Below are 20,395 nucleotides of genomic sequence, written 5' to 3' on the forward strand. Positions count from 1 at the left end.
TGATGTATAGATAGAAAATAATTTGAAATTATGGTCCTGAAGGATAATATTGATTAATAGGCGGTGGAAGGGATTGGAAACGTTTATTTCTGGTTGATGTAAGTCTATTTGGAAAAAATAAGTATACCATCGTAGTTACAATAAGATATTGAGAAAGGAAGTTGGAAATATATGGATAGAAAATTTGCAGAGTAACAAAAGGGGATAAATAGTGGTTCATGATTATTTGAGAAGTTGTGAGAACCTTATCTAGAAAGAAAAATGTCTGTTTTGAATTGTAAAGGTCAATTTGAGTATATCAAGTTATATCTCAAAAGATGGTTCTTATGAATATGCGTGCTCAGTTGTAATATTAAGAACTAGTTGTATCGCCGTATACAGAAAATATTGGAAGTGTATGTTTATGTTTGTTTTTGTGTTTATGTGGTGTGTGTCTATTATTTCTAAAAATTCAATACAAATATTATAAAAAAAAGAAATGCTCTAACTATTTATATTGTTTGTGTTCAGAACAAAAGATCACACTTACAAGAACAGTTCTTGTACTCTGAACTTAGCTGGAAGAAAATTGTGAAATTTATTGATGAAAATTCAGAGAAGGGAATCCAGCAATCTCTACATGGTGATTTAAGGACAATATTACAAGCTGCCAAACAAATAGGTAAGTGGTAATTTAGAGTTAGCCTAATAATTATAAATCATAGTTCTGTGTTATCCTGTTTGCAAAAGTTCATAAAAGTTACAAGCCCATATACATTTTTATGAGTCCACCTGCCTACACATACCTGTGCTCACTTGTTTAAGGCATATCAGTGGCATAATGAAATTAGGTCACGCTTGCCATTGAGTTTGCAGCAGCTACTAGGCTAGCAGTTACAGATGTGTTATGAACCTGCCCCATGTAAATTTTAAATCTATTATTTAGGAAAACAAATGTTTCAGGTTAGACATCCTGTTGTACTTTGATTACAAAATGGAAAATCTTTGGTGCTTTTTACTGTTTTCTTTTTAAGTTAGTGTAACTGCGAATGACTGTCTACCCAGTTCAGTAATTGTCTTCTGTGACTGGCAGCAGCTCTCCAGGGTCCCAAACAAAAACAGTTTTCTGTTTCTTCAGATCTTTAAAGGGAGCTGCCATGGATTGAACCTGTAGCCTTCAGTAGTTGCATTTGTTTTTGTAAACGTGCTTTGCCACAGAGCCATGTCTGATCAACAAAGATTCCTACATGTTATAGTCTAGTATATTTTAGGCAGAGCTATATTATATCTCCTGTATGCCCTGCCTTTGAACCAGGGTATGGCCCATTCATGGCCCACTGGCTACGCTACAGTGCAAAAGTAAATAAAAACAAAAAACACTTGCTTATAACTGGTCCTGCTCAGCTGATAACTGAGTGGTTCTTTTAAGGCAAGTTACATTTAGTCCCGTGATACTCCTGGTATATTTTGTTCATAGTAACTGTTCAGACTACAGTCCCATTGGGAGATTTTGAGGTAGAGGATTTGAGACTTCAGTTGGCTTTGCTTCAGTAAATGATTCCAGAGTGATCTATGTAGGAGACTAATAGCACCATATCTTACCTGGATAGTTCAGGATAGCCCAGTCTCATCAGATCTCAGAAACTATGCAGGGCCAGCCCTGGTTGATATTTGGATTGGGAGACCAGTGTTGCTATATGGAGATAGGCAATGGCAAACCACCTCTGCTCATCTCTTGCCTTGAAAACCCTGCAGGGTTGCCACAAGTCATTTGCAACTTTACAGCAAAATAATAATAATAAAAATACTTGTTTACTATGTTCAGGAAGCTTTTTTTAATGGGGGAAAGTGTTCGAAAATATGACCCTGCCAACCTGAATTTTGAAATGGTACAGTACAGGGTCTTGACACAGCAAACTACTCTATCCTGCATATTGTGTCTATTGGCTCTAAGACATTGGAATCTCTGTTCTGTGACAGGGTAAGCAATATCTGCCTGTGAAGGTGTTGGTGGGCTGGCAAACAGAATGGAGGGGGGTGAAGGAGGTACTTGGCTAGACTCACTGGGAGCAAGCAGAGCTTCAGTGGCACTGCTTATTCCTGAGAGTCTTGTCTTGGGTGTGCCAAGCAAAATGGCTTGGTGTGTTGCTGTTCAGCATGTGAATAAAGGGGATTGCATACCCCTGCTCTACGGTAACTTCAGTGAACACCATTTATTCTTACATCTATGACTTTAATGCTCACCTGATTCCTTGGTTCAAGAAACAGGAGATATATTTCTTGTTTTAGATAGTGGTTTAATCTGTAGGCTGTTAACTTCTTCTGATTTTTGTTTCTTTGAGCAGTGGGAAGTGAGAATGGACAAGAAGCTATTGAAAGTGGCTCCGTTTTCCTTTTTAAAACTCTTTACATGAAAGAGTATGTTGGTCATGAAGAGACCAAAGCCATTAAGCAGATGTTTGGACCCTTTCCATCATCGTCAGCTACTGCAGCCTGTAATGCTGCATCTCGGATAGCTTCTCATTTCACTGAAGAGCAGCTCATATCCCTACTGCAGACAGCAGGAGAGCAAAATGGTGACACACAACAGTGTTTTGGTAAAAACATCATGTTTTCATTTGACATGCATGATTTGGACCACTCTGAAGAACTGCCAGTAAATGGTGAAACGGATGGACAGAAATTTATCAGCTTGGATTACAAGAAAATTCTGAACAGCAGTTTAGAACACTTCCCAAATGGTTATGATGAAAGCTTGATAAAGCCATCAGAAAAGGTGGATGATTCGTTTCTGTGGTGTGAGGTTGGGAAGTATCTGAAAGAATCACTAAAGGGGACACCTGAAGGCCCAACAATGGAACATCTTTGCTGCACTTTGTATGAAATGCTTGCTTCAACTAAAAGTGGTGATGAACTTCAGAATGAGGTAGGCTTACTAGTCATTGAGGTCAGTATCTATTAATTATTGTGGGTGGCTGTGTTTCAGTTTGTCCCAGAAACAGTAATGGGTTAAAGGATACAACATTGTCTTTTGAGTTTGTTGCAACTGAGAGGAATGTTGAGCCAATACGGGAGTCTAATCTGATGTTTAAGTATAGTAAGGGGATTGCATGTTGTACCTACTGAATGGTCCACTTGGTTGGTTACTTATTACTGTGTATTCTGGGTTATGTAAGCTCTTTTACAGAGATATGGCAGGGCATAAACCTGTCGCCTGCTGCCATGTTTAAAAGGAAAGAAGAAGAAAAACAAGCAATAGCTAGTTCAAAGGGAACTAGAAATAGAAGTCAAGTTTAGGATTGAAAGGGAATAAATGGTCTACTTCTCCGCAAATAATGGAAGATATTAAAGTGTTAAACCATAGGTTGGGTTAAGAGAGTTCCAAGGTAAATCAATAAATTTTATAGTACAAACTATTTCAGATACACTGATAAAGAGTGTAGGATAAAAAACTAAATTGTGATAGTACTTCACCATGTCATCCTAAGCAGAGTTATACTCTTCTAAGCCCATTGACTTCAATGTACTTCCAAGAGTGTAACTCTCTTTAGAACTGCACTGTCAGTCCCCAAGGGAGTTCACCCATTTTCACTTATTTATGAATTAAAGGCTGAATTATCCATACATAGTAAAGTGGTGAAATTGTCATTAGGGAATCTTTCCCCAGTTCAGTTGTGGTATTAGCACTATTCATATATTAATAATCTTCTGTGATAAATGTTACCACACCACTTCAGGCAATGTGGGAGAAGACACTGTACTCCTCTTCAGATGCTGGCCAATACTGCCCAACAGCAAGCATCCAGTGCAGTCCTATAACACCCTATTGGTATTTTTCTAGTAAGGGATGCAGGTGAAGTTTGTTTTTAATGAACCGAGGGATTTCCACTTCATTTTAGCCATTTTTATATGGAAACCTTACCAGAAAAGCCAACCAAGGAATTTTGGCTGCCACATTCTGCACTCAGCATTTCTTCAGATGTTGTAATGGCAGTGCTCTAGTCAAGTCCAGGTAGCTTTATATTGTTTCTGCTGTTACATTCAATCATTTTTAGGCTGCTTTCCAGCTTATTATTATTGTTATCTATCAGTGCTGCACAAGTGAAACTTACATGCAGAATGTCAAAATAATCTCTTGTTTCCTTGTCTCCACAGTCCTGCCTTTTCCTCTGTTTTTAAATTGAAATTCTACAGTTGAGAGTGCCAGTTAAGAGTGACAGTTAAGAATGACAGTTGAGAGTGGAGGAAGTGAAGGGGAGTTAACCACAGTGAGAGGATCAAGGAAGATCCTGAATTAGAGAAGTGAGACGAGTAGCCCTTCCTTGAGGGAAGTAGCTCCTTGTAAAGGGGGGTGATCCCTATCAAGAAAGGAAAACTGGAACTCGTGTAATGTTCCTGCTTTCACAAACTTAAGTATTTTTGAGACAGATGCTTATACTTCTGTATTTAAGCAGTGAGTGCAAAGAGATCTCTCTCAACAGTTTTAAAGACCTGCCTATATGACCAAACAGCTTCTTGATTGAGATAAACTATCAATTTATACAAAGCTACCTCATTCCTGTTACCTTTTCACCTTCTAGGTCCTAAACCTGATACATACCTGACCATTCTCTGGTGGTCCAGGGTAGGGCAGTCTCCACGTATGGGAAATAGCTCCTCCCTGGATGCAGGCAGGGTCACTGACGACTTAGATCTCGTGGGGGTGGAGCTTCTCCCCAAATTCGTAGTCTTGGCCCTGCCTGCAGGGCATTAATGCGTTGCTGGGTTAGCTCCACTTAGAGCTCAGCGATACCAGTTTCAACAGCTTCTCTTTTTCTCTCTCTTTCGTCTTCACTTTTTATTTCTGTGTTCTCTCCACCCCCTTCTGGCTTGGGGTGGTGGGACTTGAGGCCATAGGTGTAAATGGTCTCAAGCTGTCTCAGTGAGTTTTCACTAATCTGGTAACCCCCCCCCCCCAATCCTCCTTGTGAATAGAAGAGATCGTTTTCCAGGAAGCATGACCAGCGGGAGAGATTTCTTGAAGGGATCCCCCCTCACTCCTCCATTCCTTGGAGTGGAAGGGACAGCCGCAAGGACTCTAGCCTTCAGCATCTTCTCCCTTAGGGACTTTAAGGTTCCTGATACATGGCGAGGCAGCAGCAGCTTTCTCTAGGAAAGCTTCCGAGTAAAGTGAGTGAACTTCATGGAGGACTAGTGGGGTGGTGGTGTTTCCAATTCCCCCTTCCCCTCTTTTCCTCCCCCTTTGGGTTTTTTTTAAAAATGCAAGAAAATAGCAGCATGGGCAGACCTCTTGGAGCAGGCTTCCCATGTGATAAAAGACTAGACCAATCCCCATGTAAGGACTTTGAGACATCTTCAGCTGCCCTAGGGGCACAGCGAACTCCCTCTTCTCTAGAGCGGTTTATTCCTGGGCCCCAGATCTCTTGGCAGCTGACAAAGACATCCCAAAAGAGTTGAAGGGCAAACTTAAGAAGATTGCCCCAGCAGTGGCCTTCTCTGCGGATACATCCTCAGCCAGAGCTATGGCATCCAGTGTCACTGCCAAGTGCTTCACCTGGCTACATAACTGGGAAGTTGATCCGGCCACCAAAAATCAAGTAGCTAGCATCCCTTTTAAGGGGGTTAATCTTTGGGTGATAGCATGGATAAGTATCTGATGGATAAGGACAATCAGAAGGCTTTTCCTGTGTGAAAGAAGGAAGGTAAAACCAAGAAGTGCTTCCATTCCTTTCGTAACTCCAAGTGGAGCACCAGTTTTTTACCATCTAAGACTTCCTAGAGTCACTGGCAGCCCAAGCCTAACGACTTCTTTCACAAACCAGCCAATCAGGCCTCTTGGGTACAAAGAAGAACTCTTCTTCATGACTCTTCTGGCTGTACAGCCCCACCAAACATTGGAGGTCCTCTGAATTTTTTTGCAGATCACTGGAAGTGAGGACCATTCTGGACTTGAAATGGCTGAATTGCTGGATAAAGAAGAGAAGTTCCAGATGGAAACTTTCAGGTTAATAATCTCCGCTCTTCAGAAAAAGGACTTCTTGGCTTTGATAGATCTGTCAGAGGCCTATTTTCATATACTGATTCAGGACTTTCACGGGAGATTCCTCCCTTTTGCCTACAGCAGAAGACACTTCCAATATTGGGCTTTTGCATTTGGTCTCAAGACCGCTCCAAGAGTATTTACGAAGGTGATGGTTTCCCTAGTAGTTCTCCTCAGAACCCTGGGCATTTAGGTTTTCCTTATTTGGACAACAGTCCTATCAAGTCTCCCTTGTTCCAGCAGGGAGTGTCCGATGTGGAGAAAACCCTCACCTATGTGCAAGACCATGACTTCATCATCAACAGGGAGAAGAGCTACTTCATACCCACACAGCGGGTGCTTCATCTGAGGGTCGTCATAGACGCCATTCAGGACCAGGTCTTCCTGTCTCAAGAGAGGAGAGAAGAAATCCTTTCCTTGCTGAGAGGTATCTTGCAACAGCATCATTTGGAGGTCATACTTCTGGCAAGACTCTTGGGGATGCTCGTTTACTGTCAGGATGTTATCCCTTGAGAAAAGTTCCATGCTTCCCCTCTCCAAAGGGTTCTTCCCTTCCAAAACATGATATCTCACAAAAGACACAAGATCATCAAACTTTCAAGCAGTCTCCTTCCGGAATTACAATGGTGGTGGTATCCATCCAGACTCCTAGAGTGGTCCCCTCTCAGAGATCTAAGCAGGTCTATGCTGACCACAGATGCCAGCTGTAGTGTTCTGTGGCGATATGCCTCGTCTGATGAACAACAACACCTAGTTGTTGTTTATAGACCAGCTTTATTTAGTTGAAGGAGACGCCAAGAACAGAGAGCAAAGAACAACATCACAGGACCGGAAAGTTCACTGACCCTCCCCATTCTATCAGGTTAAATACATCACCATAGAATGGAAAGCCATGTACTTAAAGATACGTACACATCACACCTCTCCCTCCAAAAATACAAAAATGTTCAACTACCAATTAAGAATTAAAAATTAAAACATAACATTCACAATAAACAATTAAAAGTTCATATATCCTGTACAACAAAATACATATTAGCATAGACATTATGGCGCGTATCTTTCTGGAGAAAATACACGCCTACCATAAGACGTTGTACACCTAGGAATCCTTTCTATTGTCTGGGAACTACTCAGTTCCTAATTTTCCATTTCTGTAATTTGACTACTATACCTCTCCTGACAACTATTTGGTTCTCCTGGCACCTTATTATCTTGTCCTTGTTCCCTGTTGAACTCATTATCCTTTTCCTCCTGCTTCCTCTGTTCTCTTTCCACTCCTTTCTGTGGGCATCTAAGATGGACTCTATTACGCCGATAGGTGTTACCATCAGAAGTCTGTATCCTATACATGCGTGGTTGCTGGCGTTGCTCTGTTACAACTGCAGGATCACCTGATGCAGGATTTGATCATGCTCCTTTACAGTCCTTACCGCTATAATCATATTGTCTGCAATCATAAACACTCCTTCAATATGACCAAAAACCTCATAGATTTTTTGTTGGAAGATTTCACTAGATGACACCAAACCAAACGGCAAACGATTAAAACAATATCTTCCCCATGGGGCATTGAATGTACACAATAATGCCGACGACTTATCTAATTTCACCTGCTAGTACCCATCCTTTTCATCTCTTATTGTAAAGACTTTCTTTCCTGCTAACTGGGCCAGGACCTGTTCCACAGTGGGAATAGTATAGTACTGTCTTCGAACTGCCTTATTCAAGTCGCAAGGATCTAAGCACATACCTAAATTCCCTTTTTATTCCTGTTATCACCAGGCTATTTACCCAGTCTGTGAGACCCACCACTCTAGATATCACTTCTGCCTCCTCCAACTAAACCAGCATATCCTTTCGTCTATCCAGTATTGTAAGTGGCACCTTTCTGCATCCATGAACTACCGGAACTGTTGGATATATATGATGGGACCCTTCAAACTCCCCTAGACCTCAAAGGCATCGTTGTACATCATTAACATTTGTTCACAAGTCAATTCCTTTGACTGTACAACATCTATTTTACATACTAAATTCAGTGTATCGCACGCAGCCCTCCCCAGCAATGGAAGTGATGAAACATATGTAACATAGAACATTAACTCAGCTTCATTTCATTGTGTTGAACATGTCAGAACAATAGTACCTATGGTATTTATACATGTCCCACCATAAGCCATCAACACTGCTTGAAGAAGAATAAGAAGAAGAGATTGGATTTATACCCTGCCATTCACTACCCGAAGGAGTCTCAGAGCGGCTTACAAACTCCTTTCCCCTCCCCTCCCCACAACAGACAGGGTGAGGTAGGTGGTGCTGAGAGAGCTCTTGACAGAAACTGCTCTTTTTCCAGAACAGCTCTTATCAGAACTACGGCTTGCCCAAGGTCATCCAGCCAGGTTCAAGTGGAGGAGTGGGGAATCAAACCCGGTTCTCCCAGATTAGAGTCCGCGCACTTAACCACTACACCAAACTGGCTCTCTTCTGTCCAGGGAGAGCATTAAATATATTAGCTGGTAAAATATTTGCCTCAGCACCTGTATCTAGCTTAAATTTAACTTTGAGTCCTCTCAAATGTACATCAGCATACCACCCAGGCATCAACTTTCTGGAGCTCAGGGCAATAAGGTTGGCTCTTTTAGCCTTCCGGGATGTTCTAGTTGGGAAGGATGTCATTGCTCACATGGACAATACAACTGCCAAGTCCTATATCAATCACCAGGGAGGCACGAGATTCAGCTCTCTTCATGCAGAAGTGACATTGATACAGCGTTGAGTGGAAACATGTCTCAGGTCGCTCCAAGAGGTTCACGTAGCTGGAACTTGCAACTCTGTGGTGGTCTGGCTCAGCTAGAAGTCTCTGAATCTGGCAGAGTGGATCCTGAACAAGGAAATCTTCCACCAGGTCAGATTCAGAGTGATTCAGAGGATCATAGACCTACCTAAGAGCAGAAGTCATGCTGATAGCCCCATTTTAGCCATGCTGACCCTGGTCCCAGGATCTGGTGAGGCTTTCCTCAGAGGAACCATGGCATCTTCAGTCAGGAAGGACCAGGGATTCCTCCTTCATCCATAACCCAAGATGTTAAGCATCACAGCTTGGAGGTTGAGTTGTCACAGTTTAGGGAGATAGCTTATTTGAGTAAAATCGTAGACATATTAGTGGCTTCTAGAAAGGGCTCCACCTAGGGTTTACAACAATACCTGGCAGGTTTTCTAGCATTGGCATTTGGAGAAAGGGCTAGACCCACATAGTGCCATAGTGGGCGATGGTCTCTCCTTCCGTCAAGCGGGTTTTGACAAGGGCCTGAGTACTAGTACTCTCAAAAGGCAGGTGACTGCCATTTTGGCTATTGGAGAAATCAAGAAAGGGCAGGGGTTTTCTCAGTATGCCCATGTGAAAAGATTTATCAGGGGAATGTCCCTCCTAAATTCTCCATGTTCTCACCTGTTTTCCTCTTGGAATCTAAACATAGTGCTGAAAGTTCTCTCACAGCCTCTGTTTGACTCCATGGCAACCTGTCCACCCAAGGAGCTCACCTTTAAGACCATTTTCCTAGTGGGTATCACTTCAGCTAGTAGAGTTTCTGAACTTAGGGCCCTTTCGGTGCACAAGGATCTTTGCATTTACCATAATGACAGAGTAGTGCTGTGCACTGACCTGGCCTTTATTCCGAAGATCAACTTGTCCTTTCATAGGTTAGAGAAACTGGTCCTCCCCTCCTTCTGTCCTAATCCTAAACATCCCCAAGAGGGAGTGGTATGGTGAAGATGTTTAGAGAGCTTTGAGTTTTTATCTGGATAGCACTAGTGCCTTCTGCAATTTAGATACTATGTTTGTTTCCGTTCAGAAGGTGTCTTTGGGAAATGGGGTGTCCATCTCCACCCTTAGCAGATGGATTAGGGGATGTATTCTTCTAGCATATAAATTTAGGGGTCTAGTACCTCCTTTGTGAGTAACCACTCATTCATTAATGGGTGCAGCGACTTTGGCAGCCTACAGGGCCTTTCCGTCCTTGGAGGCTGTCTGCCACCTGGAATCCGTTCTTTTACCAAATGCTACTGGGTTGACATGGCCTTTGGGAGGAGGGTTCTGCAGCATACCTTTACTTTCTTCCCTCCTTGGGGCATACTGCTTTTCTATGTCCCATACGTGGAGATTGCCCCACGCTGGACCACCAGAAAATGGAAGGTTTGTGTCACCATGAATCTCCATTCTCGGTGTTCCTAGGGTGGGGCAGTCTCTTCCCACCCAGGGGTAGGACCCAGTCTTCCGATGCTGGCCTGTGGCCTGATTGAGGTATGCTTCTCAGCCCTAGGCCTTGCATTTTTTTCTGCAAGGAACTCTGTAAGGTCCCCTGTTCACTCTTTGGCCTTGTCTGTTCTTTGCTATAATTAAATGGGTTAATAACCCATTGTTTGGCTGTTGTTTTTTTTGGGGGAGGGGGTTGTTGACCTGTTTGTTAAACTCATGAATAAGAGTTGGAATGCTTTGGGACCAGCTTGGGAGAGAAGCTCCTCACCCATGACATCTAGATCGTCAGTGACCCTGCCTGCTTTCAGGGAGGAGCTACTTCCCATACGTGGAGACTGCCCCACCCTAGGATCACTGAGAAGGGAGATTCATGGTAAGTGAAACAAACCTTCCATTTCCCCTCAAAAGTGAAATAAAAAAGTTTGTTAGTTTTGAATTACGTGACCTTATCAGACAAAGAGAAGGATTTTAGACTGTCCCTCAGTTCTGTAGGCTGGATCAGCATGTATCTCTATATATTTAAACAACTGGATGGGACAGAAAGCAAAACAAAGAAGAAAGTAAAGGGGCTGCCCAGCCCAAGAAAAAGATAAAGGGAAGCAGGGAATCATTATATCCACCTACAAAACACATGAGCAAATACTTATGTTACCTTTCTCTTTGCACAGTCAGCACCTGCTGGAGGCCAAAGACTTTACTTAAGGGGATAATGATGAGAGGGAATATATGTATTTGCTGATGGGCATGGTGATATTGCTTTAGAGAGTTTGGGGCTGAGACTAATGCATGGGTTGTGTTGTTGAGCGTCTGGAGGCATGAGCCATTGGTTGCGGTATACCCTGGACACTGCAAACCATTCAGTAGCATTTTCCCTGTATGGTACTGAGCTAGCACTGCCTATATGCACTAGTTGGAGTATTGTGTCTTCTACCACTACTTCCCCACTACTACCAACTATTATTGCCATCACTGTGGTATTAGGCTGGCCCTTTATTGAGATTGAGCCACAGCTTCATGGGAGACCGGGCTACTGCTGAATCGGGACTCTAGTATTATACTTTACAGTACGCCATCTCTAATTTATTGAAGGAATGTCCATCACTGCGAGCATGTTAACTATGCAATGTTGTTTTTTGTTTTTATGTGTTTTTAAGTGACTTGGTACCTGGTATTTGGTGCCGCTAACTGTGAGCCGCCCTGAGAATAATAATTACCCACTTCCTTACAGTTTAGCTGTTTTACCTTTGTTGGCAGTTGCTGACTTTATGAATTAACTTTTGTCTGTGAGGGTTTGTTTTTTGTAATAATGAAAAGAAAAACCAAATAATATTTACAGTTGAACTAAGTATCTGTAAGCCTTTTCCAAAAGTCCCTGGGGGAAATTTGGTAGCAGAATTTTGTTACTTTTAAGGTATGATGCCTGAAAAAGTAACCAAATAAATATTTCTTTACATGGACATTTCCAAATGTATGTAGCTCTGTGGAACAAAAATAGTAGGTGAAGGATGAAAAATGTATTTCTGTAATAGCATATCTGTCCAAAGAAAGGTTGAAATAAAATTGAAACCTCCTCAATCCCAGCTTTTCTTTATGGCCATCAGATGATTTTGAAATCTGATACAGTGGATTTAAGATGTTTGTAATCAGTCTTGATTCCCTGTGAGAAAGGCAGATTGTAAATAACGTAAATAAATACATTTTCTAACTTCCTCACATGCACGCAAGCAGTGACTCAGATGTTTTCAGAGACATGTGTAATTCAGCCCAAAAGAAAATAACATAAAAAGAGTGAAGAATCCTGTTGTGGGTGAGAGCCAAAGAGGCAAGAGATGCTGTGACAGTTATGGAGATGGAAGAAGACACTAGCATCTCTGACTGGTTTTCTCTAGCTAGAGAGTGTCCTTTCAACCACAGACGAAACATGCTAGCTCTTGGTTGGAGTGTCCATGTTCTGGCGGACTTGAGCTCCACAACCAGGCACACTGGTTGGTTAAGGCCCTGGGAATTCATGTGGGGAGGGGCCTGAAAAGGAGATCCTTTCCTTTGTTTGGGGGTTTGTTGGTAGAGCTGTTGGTCAGTAATTTAGGGCTCACCTGTGTGCGTTGGCAATGAAGGATGATAGAGGGGAATGATGCTAAAGAAATTTGCAGATGTTCCAGAGAGGGGGACATCATGCAGCTAACAAAGACCAGATAGGCCATGGATTGTAAGTACCTAGTTACTAACTTTCCTTTTCTTTGTTATACTTAGTTCACCTGGGTCTGTATTGAACTGCTGTGAGTTTGTGCCTTGCAGAAATAATATTGTTTAGTTAGAGAGAGTCTACATATGTCTTACCAACTTGCTTTGGCTACTTTGCATGGCAAAGTAATACTCTCCTTTTGTTGTTGTTGTTGTTGTTAAACTCTCTTTAAAAAGAGAGAATTTTATTGCTTTTAATTTGAGAAAGAGGGAGGGTATATAGCTGGAGTAAGAAAAGGGCGGGTGGTATTAGTATTAGTATGTTAATCTTTTGTTAGTAATAATCCAATCTTCTTTGGCTTCTCCCGTGAGATGATCGATCGTCTTTCATCGTATCTTGTAGAGAATAAGTGTGTTAATTTATTAGTAGCGTCCCTTTGGTTTATTGTTAATAAAGTCTTTTCATGCACTTCACGAACCAATCCTCATTTTCTGGGCATCCTTCCTTTCACATCTCTCAAATGGGCCTTCTCCTGCTCCTTCTTCTTCCGGCTTTTTCTCCTCCCTCTCCGAGCCACTGTCCTCTTCGCTTCCTCAAAGTAATACTCTCCTGTGGCATCAGCCTTGGGCAATCCCATGAGAGAAAACGGCTGAATGTTACCGGGAGGGGGGGGCTGTGGTGGCAAGAAGGAAAAGGGGGCAAGGAATGATTTGTTTTCCCCACATGGTGGCACTATTCTTTACATGGTTCATTACAATTCCTATGACAAAGCCATATGCTGTAAAGAAGGTCTCACTTGTGGCTGATTTCAGTGTTCATTATGAAGTAGGGTTTATGCCACATGGTAAAATGGGCTAAGCTGGAGACATTCCTCAAAAGTTGCTTTTAAGTTGTTGAGCTGTGTTGAGAGAATGATATTGTACAGTCTACCTCCAGAAGTTTCATTTATCTTTCATCTGGTGGTAGACTTTAAAGCATATGCTAGAATAAAAGAAGGTGCCTTAAAGCTTGTTCATTTTTCATCTCCAGAGGGGTTTTTGTGTTGGGGAGAAGAAATGTATTTTAACCTGCCCTTTCCTTCTTGGTAAGGACTTGAAAATAAGTACTCTATGTGGGGTGGTGAGGCATTGACCTTTGATTGCCCCATGTTCATTACATAACTGGGGCATCCTGTGAGGTCCTGCAGGAGAGCCTGCTACAGTAGATGTGAGTCAGCTTCAGGCACATCTTTTGCACATCCCTAAAGCACACAGACAACCCATCAGTTCATTCCTTCCCATCTATCTATGGATTTCTACAATATACACATGTTACTATAGCTCCCTCTTCTGTCATTCTTCAATAGTTTTGATTTTTAAAAAATCCTTGCTGGAGAGAAAGAAAGTGCTGTGTGGGTTAGATCCAAAGGTGCCTTTGTATGAATTGAAGACACTTCTGCTGTTGCAAATGGTGTTCATGATTTCCATGGAGCTCTCTTTCAAGATATATAAACCCCCCCCCCCCTCACTCCAGGCATTTTCTGGCTGTTCCCCAATTTTCATGATAAGCTTTTCTGGGAGGCTGTAGAAAACAGGAGAAGGTGTATAATGATCTGTTCCACTTATTCATCCTCTGCTTTGGACTTTCATGATCCAGCCACATATTTATAAATCTTCATTCTAAGTCTTGGTGCCAAATGTATCATGATGAGATTTGAGTGTATCCCCCCTGCACCCAGCTTTTAAACAAAAATAAAATGTAGTTGCTCACGTGGCGCTTTGTCCTGGAAGACCTGCCATTGTTTTCTGGGGAGGGAGGTGCTTTTAACCTTCCCTGTGGTTTTGCCATTAAAAAGCCCCCTTTCTCCCACCCCGCCTTCTGATGTGCAATCTTATGCACAATTACTTGGTTGTAAACCCGTTGAAATCAATGGGTTTAAACAAGATTGATGTGTACAAGATTGATGTGTACCCATCTGGAATATGTCTACACTCTTCATTGCCACATCTCAAAAAGGGTATTGCAAAGCTGCAAAAAGTGGAGAAGATGGGAATCATAATGACTATGGAATTGGAGCACCTTTCCAATGAGGGAAGGCTAAGGATTCTGGGACCTCAGTTTACAGGCAAGGCAACTTGAGGGGGGCATGATAGAGGTTTATAAAATTATGCATAGCTTTTTCTTCCTGTTCTATAATATTAGAACTCAGGTGCACCCAGTGACGTTGATGGTAGTTGATTCAAGAGAGAAAAAGGAATACTTCTTTACTCAATAAGTAATTAAATTGTGGTGTTAAACTGTCAAGGGAAGTAGTGGTGGCTACAAGCATAGATGGGTTTAAGGTGGATTAGACCGTTTCATGGAGGATAGGTCCCTTAATGGCTATTAGCCATGGTGAGTAAAGGGAACCTCCATATACAGAGGCAGCAAAACTCTGGATATGAGTACTGGCATTAGGATGGAGCATCAGGAGAAATCCATGGCTTCTGTGCCCTGTTTGGTACTGTAAGGCAACTGTTTTGGCTGCCCTGTGAAACATTATGCTGGACTAGATGGACCACTGGTCTGACACAAAAGGGCTCTTATGTTCTTATTGCAAGGCAGCTTATGTGGCTGCATTTTCTCGTGGCAGAACTATGTGTGTCAGTTGCATAGTTAAGCCTTTGCTTTTTCACTGGAAAGCAGTTGTGTTCAGCAATTATAGATGAGCACTGGACAATCCTATTTTAATGTTCCTTCAAAACAATTGATTATGAAAATTTCATGCTGTGGCCTCTTTGACACCTTCATTGATTTCAGATTCTTGACAGAGTCAAGCATAAAGTCTTTGGAGGCCGCTCTTGGCTTTCGTTTCCTTTCCAGTTGTGTTGATACGCAGTAAGGTCCTCAAGTGGTACTAGCTCACTCACTTTGAATTGCTGAAAGTACCTTCCTATTTCTCCCTCATGCTGGGAGACAACATGCTCAAAGAACTTCACTTGCTATAATGGCATCCATATACAAACTTTTTTTATTAGAATGGGAAAGCTGAGATTCTGCGACTACTGTCTTTTTCACTGCTGAGTGATGTTTAATTGTTTCCCCTCAATTTAACTTCTGCATCCTGCTGTTTCTACATGTTCTTTGTTTATAGTAATTGTAAGCTTCACTTGGCAGAGAACATCTTTGTTACGTATCTGTACGTTGCCTAGAGTAATGAAGTCCTGCCCTGTAGGTTTGAGGCACCACTAGTCATCATTAAGAATAATGTCCTTGTTAAGTCATTAATAAAAATGAATATAATCCATCCCATATTAGGGATGCACGTTCTCATCAAAATGAGTGGGTCCTGTTTACACCCAGTATTGGCATTGCTAACGTAATGACTAGGATTTGCTTCAGAGGACATGTGTGACAAAGTGTCATACTTACAATTGCAGCAATGAACTACAGATGTTTCTTGCATTACATTCTGGTTGAATACATAGTTTTAAAGGTGAAAATAGCTTTAAACTAGTGGTTTCACAACCCCTGTTTAAGAGGTTGTATTATAACTTTAGAATACATAGGGCTCAGCCTGGCACCTGAGGGCATCACAGGTATGTTACTGCTTAATCTAATATGCCTGAATGCTACTTGTCAGTCAAAGAAGTTGGACTTTAACTAATTTGAAACTGTAGAATTACTTGGCACTCCTGTCATGGCTCAGGTGGCATGTCACCTGACGCTGCCACCACTCCCAAGACCTTTAGACCTCCCTTTTGGCCGAATAATAGGCGTGAGGACCAGGCACAAACAGCAATGGAAATAGTTTATTTTATAGGAGGTCAAACAACAAGGTGCAGAATAATAACAGTAAGTGGGTGAAAAGAAAAGAAATCAAATGCTCTAACACATCTAAATATATACTGTCCCTAGCTCACTATCTCAAGTGGCCTTAGACTACTCATCCTTCCCTCAGGATGAGGGTTTCTTCTCCACAGCAGCCTCTCTTCTGGCTCTGTTTCCTGGGAAGAAGAGCAGCTTTTCCTCTTGTACCAGTTCTTTTATTCCTCAGCTCTCTTCTTCCCTATTGGTTAAAATCAGTGCCAAAACTTCCCAAGGCCTTATGGGGTTTGTAGGCCCAGCCTCCCCTACTGCTAGCCAGGCTCCCTGGGCCTAGTAGGCCTCTGGTGGCACAGCCCAGATCATGACACCCCCCCCACCAGACCAAAGCATGGGGTCCTTCCCTGGATCACCATTGATGCCGTCTGCACACGGGATTTGGACTTCACTTTGCCCTCTTTTAACTCACTCAACATTAACATATAAAAACATTAATAAAACAATATTCTGATCAATATTAAAGAGAATACAACATCAGGTTAATGCATTGCAGGTCCTCCTGGGGTCAAAGCTCTTCTCTAATGTCTCACCATCAGTAGTAGCAAGGCTTTTGCTTGGGAGTAAGTTCTAAATTGGATCTTAACCAAGCCGTTGAGTTCAGAGGTTTTGGACATTCTGCTTTTGTGTTGGCTTCAGATGGATGCCTAGCCACTATATCCTGTAACATATACAGGGCTCTTTATATCAAATAGTCTGAATTTAGCCTCTGAAGTTCATGAAAAAGCTCAGATAGAACATGAGGGCTAGGTTCGTTTTGAGGTCTCAGTGTAGCTACTTCAGAATAAATGGTGTCGATAAACATCGAAAGATCACTACCTGTTTCTGGTTTGAATGTTTTTGTCACAGTAGTAGGAACCACTGGATATGGCATGCTACTAAAGGTCTTCATCAAATTCTCTGGATCTGGCATGCTACTAAAGCTCTTCATCAAATTATCTTCTGCTGCTGGTGTCAGGTTGACTTTTGTGATTAACACTAATGGAATTTTGTACTGGCACGGCAAACTCAGTCTTGAGGAACAACTGGCTCTCTTTTCCTCCACTCTGATGGTCATTTACCCCAGTCAGCCTACTGTTCTTCGCTTCCTCTTCAGGCTGCTTCACAACTCTTGGCTTTTCTGCTCCAGCTGTGGAACTACTGTCAAAGGGCTTTGGAAATGCCATATCTTCAGTTTTCCCAGTAGCATAGGGGTGGTTCTAGGGGTGGTTGCTGATGCTGTTGTTCACTGGTTTGAGCAGCATAGTTATGTGGAAAGTCACCCAAACCAGATGGGAACATGGAATCAAACTTGATACCGACTTCTTCCATGCTGGCGTCTTCCTCTTGATCCTTCTGGAATGCAGCCGGAGTCACTGGAGGAAACTCTACCGCTGTCGGCTCTGCAACAGGGTCTGGAGAAGTTGCCGGGGTGTGCTCACCTTGCTGCTGCAGACTGAGGACGGGTTAACACCCCTATGTAGACATCGGTTTGCTGGCTAGGTTCCTCAGGAACATCTTTAAAGTCATTTAAGAACTGCTGGTAGACATTGTTTTGCCGGCTGGGTTGCTTAGGAACATCTTCAGAGTCCTTTAAGAACTGCAGGTAGACATCTTCCTCCGGATTGGCCTCCTTTTCTGCCATCTCAGGTTCATGGACTCTGGCTTCCACAGTGATCTGATCCACTAAATCTTCCCCCACAAACATGGCTACGGGGATATAATCGTGCACAGCTATCTTCCACGATCCACTCCAGCCTTCATATTCAATAGGTATCCTGGCCACTGGGAGGGCAATCCCTTTGGCATCATGCAGGTGCTGCACCCATCTTTCTTCACTCGGGATGAGGTATTTAGGAACTACAAGACAGCGGTGGACGGTGGACAACAGGGAGCCGGTGTCTCGCCAGGCTACAAAACTACGCCCATCCACAATGACTTTCATACGGTGGCGCCGAGGAATCCATTCTGAATTGAACTCAGGAGGAGTGGGGTTGGGGGCTCACTGGAATCATGTGGTATGAGGGGGTACTTGCCTTAGGGCACTGCCTTTTAAGATGTCCCAACTCGTTGCACGAAAAACACCTTGATGCTTTCTTCTCCATTGTTGGCGACTTCACCCCAGCACTCAAGGATACAGGTTGCTACTACTGGGATGGTGGTCCCTTTATTTCTGGCTGCTTTCTGGGTTGTAGAGAGGACTTAGGGAACTCTCTCTTATACCAGTCCTGGTCAGTGCGGTACCTCTGCCCTCCGTAGGCTTCAGCCAGTCGCTCCGCCCACTGTCCTGCCTCTTGGAGGGTATTAGGGCTCTTGTCCACTAGGGGGCACCTAATCTACTCAGGAAGAAGCATCAGGAACCGGTCAGGGCACATCAGGGCCTTAAAGTCAGCCAGGGTCTTGGCATCAGCAACCTCCACCCACAAGTCATAGGCTTTTCCCAGTCTGCATATTAACTGTGGGTAGGACTCTTCTTTCCCTTCACGTCTGATCTCTCTGAAGTGCTTCCGGGCCCCTTCCTTGGTGAATCCCACTCTCCCCCGCACTCTCGGCTTGAACAGTTTATAGTGTGTTCTTTCTTCGCCTTCCATCTGCCCAGTCACTGAAGCCAGAACACCACTTAACTGTGGTCTCAGCTTTTCCATGTACAGCTCTGAGGGGACCTTGTAGTCAATACAGACTTGTTCAAAATTCTGCAGGAAGGCCTCAATGTCTTTCCCTTCCTTGAACCAGGGGTACTTCCGACGGTCCTCTTTCACTATGGCATCTGTAGGAGGTTGGCCCTCATGGTCATGCGCCATCCTAATTTTCTCTCTTTCTAGCTCCATCTTAGCTGCAGTCTCTTTCTCCTCTCTCTGCAGCCTTTCTCTTTCCATCTCCATCCTAGCTGCAGTCTCCTCTTTCTGCAGCCTTGCTTTCTCTAACTCAAGGTCTACCTGTTTATGTTGCAGCTGGAAACGTAAGGTCTCTTCACTCAGGGATGCCATTGCTTTCTCTGATGTGTCTTCCACTTCCTCTTGTACCAGTTATTTTATTCCTCAGCCCTCTTCTTTCCTATTGGTCAAAATTGGTGCCAAAACTTCCCAAGGCCTTCTGGGGTTTGTAGGCCCAGCCTCTCCTACTGCTAGTCAGGCTCCCTGGGCCTAGTAGTCCTCTGGTGGCACAGCCCAGATCATAACAACTCCCTTTTCTTTATTAGAGATAATCAAGACAACCACCATCCAAGAACACCCATTCACTACAACCCTCAGATTTGAGAAAGAGCTATAAAGCTGTTAGACCTTTCTGTGTCTTGACTCAAATTAAATGGCAGGTTCTACTCCTGATGATGTCACTCCATCAATTCCTTTAACTGTCAGCTTTGCAAAGAAAATCGGGTTCTAACCCTGAACCTATAAACTGTGGCTTCTTGGAAACTGTCCAGTGGCTCATGGAAATAATGCCATCAGATCACTAGTCAGCATAATTTGTAGTTAGAACAAAGACTCTGATCATCTGTTCTTGATTGATGAAGACATTCTTGGTGAATGTGTTTGCTCTGGTTAATCTTATTGCCAGTCCAAGAACTTCACTTTTAGTATCACAAAGAGCAATCTCTCTTAATCATGATCCCAGTTGCCGAAACCAACAAAATAGACCTGGAGTTCCATTATTCATGGCTGGAATACTTTTTTGACTGGCCTATTCTAGACAGTCTTAATTTCCCCCCAGGAACATTCCTTTATGAGCATCAAGGGAGCTGGAGGCTACACTCATGTGTGGCAGACTGCCAGGTTTAGCTGGAGATCCAACTGAGCTTTTAAACTGTGATTAAAGCAAGTTACATTGAAGAGAGAGATGCGTCTGGAGAGGCAAGAGTGAAGATTCTTGAGGCTGCAGGCTCAATTTGCAAACCATGGTTTTCAGGAACTGCAAATATGAGGATATGAACTCTTGTTTAGAAACATATATTTATGGTGCTGGGTGGACAAACCAGTTTCTTCTTTTCAGAAGTTATTCTGGTGAAATACAGTGAACAAAGCAGGATGAGATTTGGGACAAACATTCTCAGCATCACCTCATAGGGTCATGGTTGTGAGAATGACATGGAGAAGAATAAGCTGCTTTTGGACACCAC

At 42.9% G+C, this 20,395-nt stretch overlaps 1 protein-coding gene across 1 annotated transcript in view; it reads left to right on the plus strand.

The window, feature by feature from the left end:
* Positions 1–20,395, plus strand: part of ASCC3 (activating signal cointegrator 1 complex subunit 3) — a 409,581-nt gene that overhangs the window by 8,139 nt on the left and 381,047 nt on the right. Inside the window, exons 2-3 of the mRNA XM_015417908.1 lie at positions 511–661; positions 2,325–2,905. Of these exons, the coding sequence (XP_015273394.1) occupies positions 511–661; positions 2,325–2,905 (732 nt within the window). The remainder of the gene's footprint in view (positions 1–510; positions 662–2,324; positions 2,906–20,395) is intronic.

Source organism: Gekko japonicus, unplaced genomic scaffold (assembly GCF_001447785.1).
Source record: "Gekko japonicus isolate JY-2015 unplaced genomic scaffold, Gekko_japonicus_V1.1 scaffold665, whole genome shotgun sequence".
NCBI lineage: Eukaryota > Metazoa > Chordata > Lepidosauria > Squamata > Gekkonidae > Gekko > Gekko japonicus.